The 3,371-nt window shown below is 41.1% G+C and overlaps 1 protein-coding gene across 4 annotated transcripts in view; it reads left to right on the forward strand.

Moving 5' to 3' along the window:
• Window positions 1-3,371, forward strand: part of atp13a3 (ATPase 13A3) — a 34,977-nt gene that overhangs the window by 12,849 nt on the left and 18,757 nt on the right. For all 4 annotated transcript variants that reach the window (XM_019880237.1, XM_019880238.1, XM_019880239.1 and 1 more), the window contains exons 3-4: window positions 2,107-2,193; window positions 2,295-2,468. In XM_019880237.1, coding sequence (XP_019735796.1) covers window positions 2,143-2,193; window positions 2,295-2,468 — 225 coding nt within the window. In that variant the 5' untranslated portion in view covers window positions 2,107-2,142. The remainder of the gene's footprint in view (window positions 1-2,106; window positions 2,194-2,294; window positions 2,469-3,371) is intronic.

Here is a 3,371-nt window from a genome sequence, read left to right on the forward strand (position 1 = left end):
TTGAGGACTGGGTGGGGATGGTTAGTCACGCCCCTATTGGTTTATTAGAGGCCCATTGGTTTCTAAATTCCCTATCATTGGGTCTTGATTAGGCCTATTGTTTGGGCTAAGGCTGAATAGCTACTTTCAGTTAGCCTGATCAGCATGTCTATGTCCCTTGGTGGTCAACAAGTTCTTGTAAATAGGAGACAGGTTAAATCTGATACCTCCTTCACGGTTCAGAGAGGGTGAAAATTTTTGAAACAAAAATCGCTTCCTTTACTCCCCTTTCAAACCATCTCTTTTCTGTTCCTAGGATTTTTACTTGTTCATCTTCAATTGTGTGGTTTGTTTCTTTTAAGTGTGCGTATACTGCACTTTTGTTATCATTGTTTTTCCATTTGTGTTGATAAAGTCTTTTCTTGAGTGTTTGTTTGGTTTCTCCAATGTAATGTTCCTTGCACTCACTTTCTTGGCAACGGATGGAATAAATCAGATTGCATTTTTGGGTGTTAGGAACCCGGTCTTTGGGGTGTACTAGTTTTTGTCTCAATGTGTTTATCGGTTTAAAATAAACGGGAATATCATGTTGTAGAAATATTCTTTGTATTTTCTCTGAGAGGCCGGCAATATAAGGTACACAGACACCCCTTCTCTTCTTTTCTCTCTGTTGGTTGGTTTCCTCTCTGTTTGTCTTAATTTTCCTAACTTTGCCAAAGGCCCATTCGGCCCTTTCTATGAAGGTAACTAACTATATCATCCCCACCAAAAGTGTCGGAACAGCATGGTCAATTCCTTTATATTTGTTGTATATTGAAGACATTTGGGTTTCGGATCAAAATATGAATGTGCCAGGAGTTCAGAATTCCAGCTTTTATGGTACAGGGAGTCTCCATGGTAGAAACACAATGGGTTCCAAGCAGCTCCTCGTAAGATGAAGCGTTCATAAATCGAAACACATTAATTGTCAATCCAGAATTGTCATTTGAGATCATTAAACAAAAAAAAACAACAACAACACATACTGTATTATGGTGGCGGAGAAGAATTGAATAGGTGTGTGGAAAAAATTAACATGGCTCCGCCAAAAACAGGAAATCAAACTGGGACAGGGTTTTGTATGCCGGACTTCCGATCACACCCCTCAACTATTAGTTTCATGGAGGAATTATGTCAACAAGCACCATAGTAGTGTTGAAGTTGAACTCATTGAAAGCGAAGATGATGTGCATTAAGTTTGGAGGAAGAGTAGGAGAACAAGTGAGAAGTTATTATTTGTGAGAGGCAGACTTGTCATCATATCATAGAGATTTCTTTGGAGATGTCTTCGGTGGCCAGTTAGAAATATATTCGGTGTATTCCTCTGACAGAGCAAGCTGCGGTGAGGCTGCTGAGGTGGAAGGCTGAGATGATCATCCTTAGTTTTGTGGTGTTTCACCGCTGCTCGGAAACGTGACAGCCAGTGAGAGGTCTTTCTTCTGATCATCGTCGATGAGTGTTGAAGATGCACTTATGGAGAGGTGCTGCTCGGCGTGCGTTACAGCAGATAAGATAGGGGAGCTCCAGCACTGAACAGTATGATGTGGCACGCAGTTAAAAATATGGCATTATACCAACATTTGAAATTTATGGACATCAGTCAGTGGTCCGATATCCAAATCTTTGTAACTCGGGACCGTCTGCATTACATCTAGATGTGTTTCATATCTCCAAACAGAGTGCCTTTTGTTTGGAGCCACCCACGTTTCAAGTGACAAAAAATATTGGAACATGTGACTGATGGGTGTTCCTAGTTCAGTGGTAGGGAACTCCCAATTCCTCGAGAGTGACATCCTGCCTATTTTAGAACTCTCCTTACTCCAACACACCTGATTCAATTGATCATGGTCGTTTCAGGCTTCTGCAGAGCTTACTCATGATCTGATCGTTTAAATTAGATGTGCTGAAGTAGAGAGAAATCTAAAACAGGCAAGATCTGGCTCTTGAGGAACCGTATTTTCCTACCCCTTTTCCAGTTGCTCATTTGTTGCCTTTTAAACATTAGGTTAGTCAAATGTTTGCAGGAATGAGACCATCGTCCCTTGTTAATGTTGCTTGTTAATGTCGTTAATGCTTTTGTTGCTGCAGTGACAAAGGAGGGTGCTTTGCATTCAGCTTTGAATCATGGAGAAGGAAGACCTAAAGATCCTCAACAAGGGGGAAGATGAAGAGATGGTGAGTATCCTTGATTGACGTGGCAATCTGAAATACACACATTTTTCTTCGTTTTACTAACTTAGTTTTGTCGTGCCTTCCTTTCTACTTCCACTTTCAAGGAGTTGCAAGGCTACCGTTTGTGCCGCTGGCGACTGGTGCTGGTGGGTCTTGGCGTACTCTGTACAGGGGGCTTCCTACTTCTGCTGCTCTACTGGATGCCAGAGTGGTGCGTCAAGGCCACCTGCATCCCTACCACAGCCTGTGATGCCGAAGTGGTGTTGCTGCGTTCAACGGTTTGTACTCTTTGTTGAGAAAGCCTAAAGAGGCGTTTGCCTAGATGTGTCATATTTGATGACATTTACCATGTCGTTCCATTTGTATGAAACATTGTGCAGGTATGTTGGCACGAGAGCTCGGACTCACACCCAAAATGGCCATTTGTTATTCATGTTCATGTTAACAAGTGTGTCCTGAATGAGCTTGGATTGAACACTTATTGTACTTTTACTGAAAAAACACTTCATGTTACAACAAATGAAACATCCAGTTTGATCAAAGTAGTAAAAGGAGTGTTCTTACTACTGGGCCTGGGTGGTGGCACCAGTAAACGGCTGACGATATCCCCAGATACCCGTATTTGGTGCAGGGCCGAAAGGGAGGACACCGCAGGTGGTGTTGACCGCCTTTGCCCGGCGCTGACACACCTCCCCCACCAAATCGCATCATTCAGGTGCACGTCTTTACCATCGTTAAAATATATGTACATGGTGTTTTCGAACAATATTTAACGATGACCATATTTATCATTTAATATGGGTAAAATAGTGAAAGCTTGTGGCCAAAATATTGCGAGCGTTACATAGCACGTTGAGTACCGGTACATTCACATGATGAATTTGATCCCAATTACTGTCTTTGTTCTCATTCGTGTCCTCTTCCAACTGTCATGCTTTGCTAAATTTCAGTCCATGGTAGGTTCAAACTCATCAGATAAGAGTGACCCCTTAATTATTTTCCTCCTTCTTGATCTTTAAAAAAAAAAAAATGTATATATGTGTGTGTGTGTGTGTGTGTGTGTGTGTGTGTGTGTGTGTGTGTGTGTGTATATATGTATATATGTATATATATATATATATATATATATATATATATGTGTATATGTATATGTATATATGTGTATATATATATATATGAAT

This window comes from Hippocampus comes, unplaced genomic scaffold (genome assembly GCF_001891065.2).
Source record: "Hippocampus comes isolate QL1 unplaced genomic scaffold, H_comes_QL1_v1.1 scaffold151, whole genome shotgun sequence".
Lineage (NCBI taxonomy): Eukaryota > Metazoa > Chordata > Actinopteri > Syngnathiformes > Syngnathidae > Hippocampus > Hippocampus comes.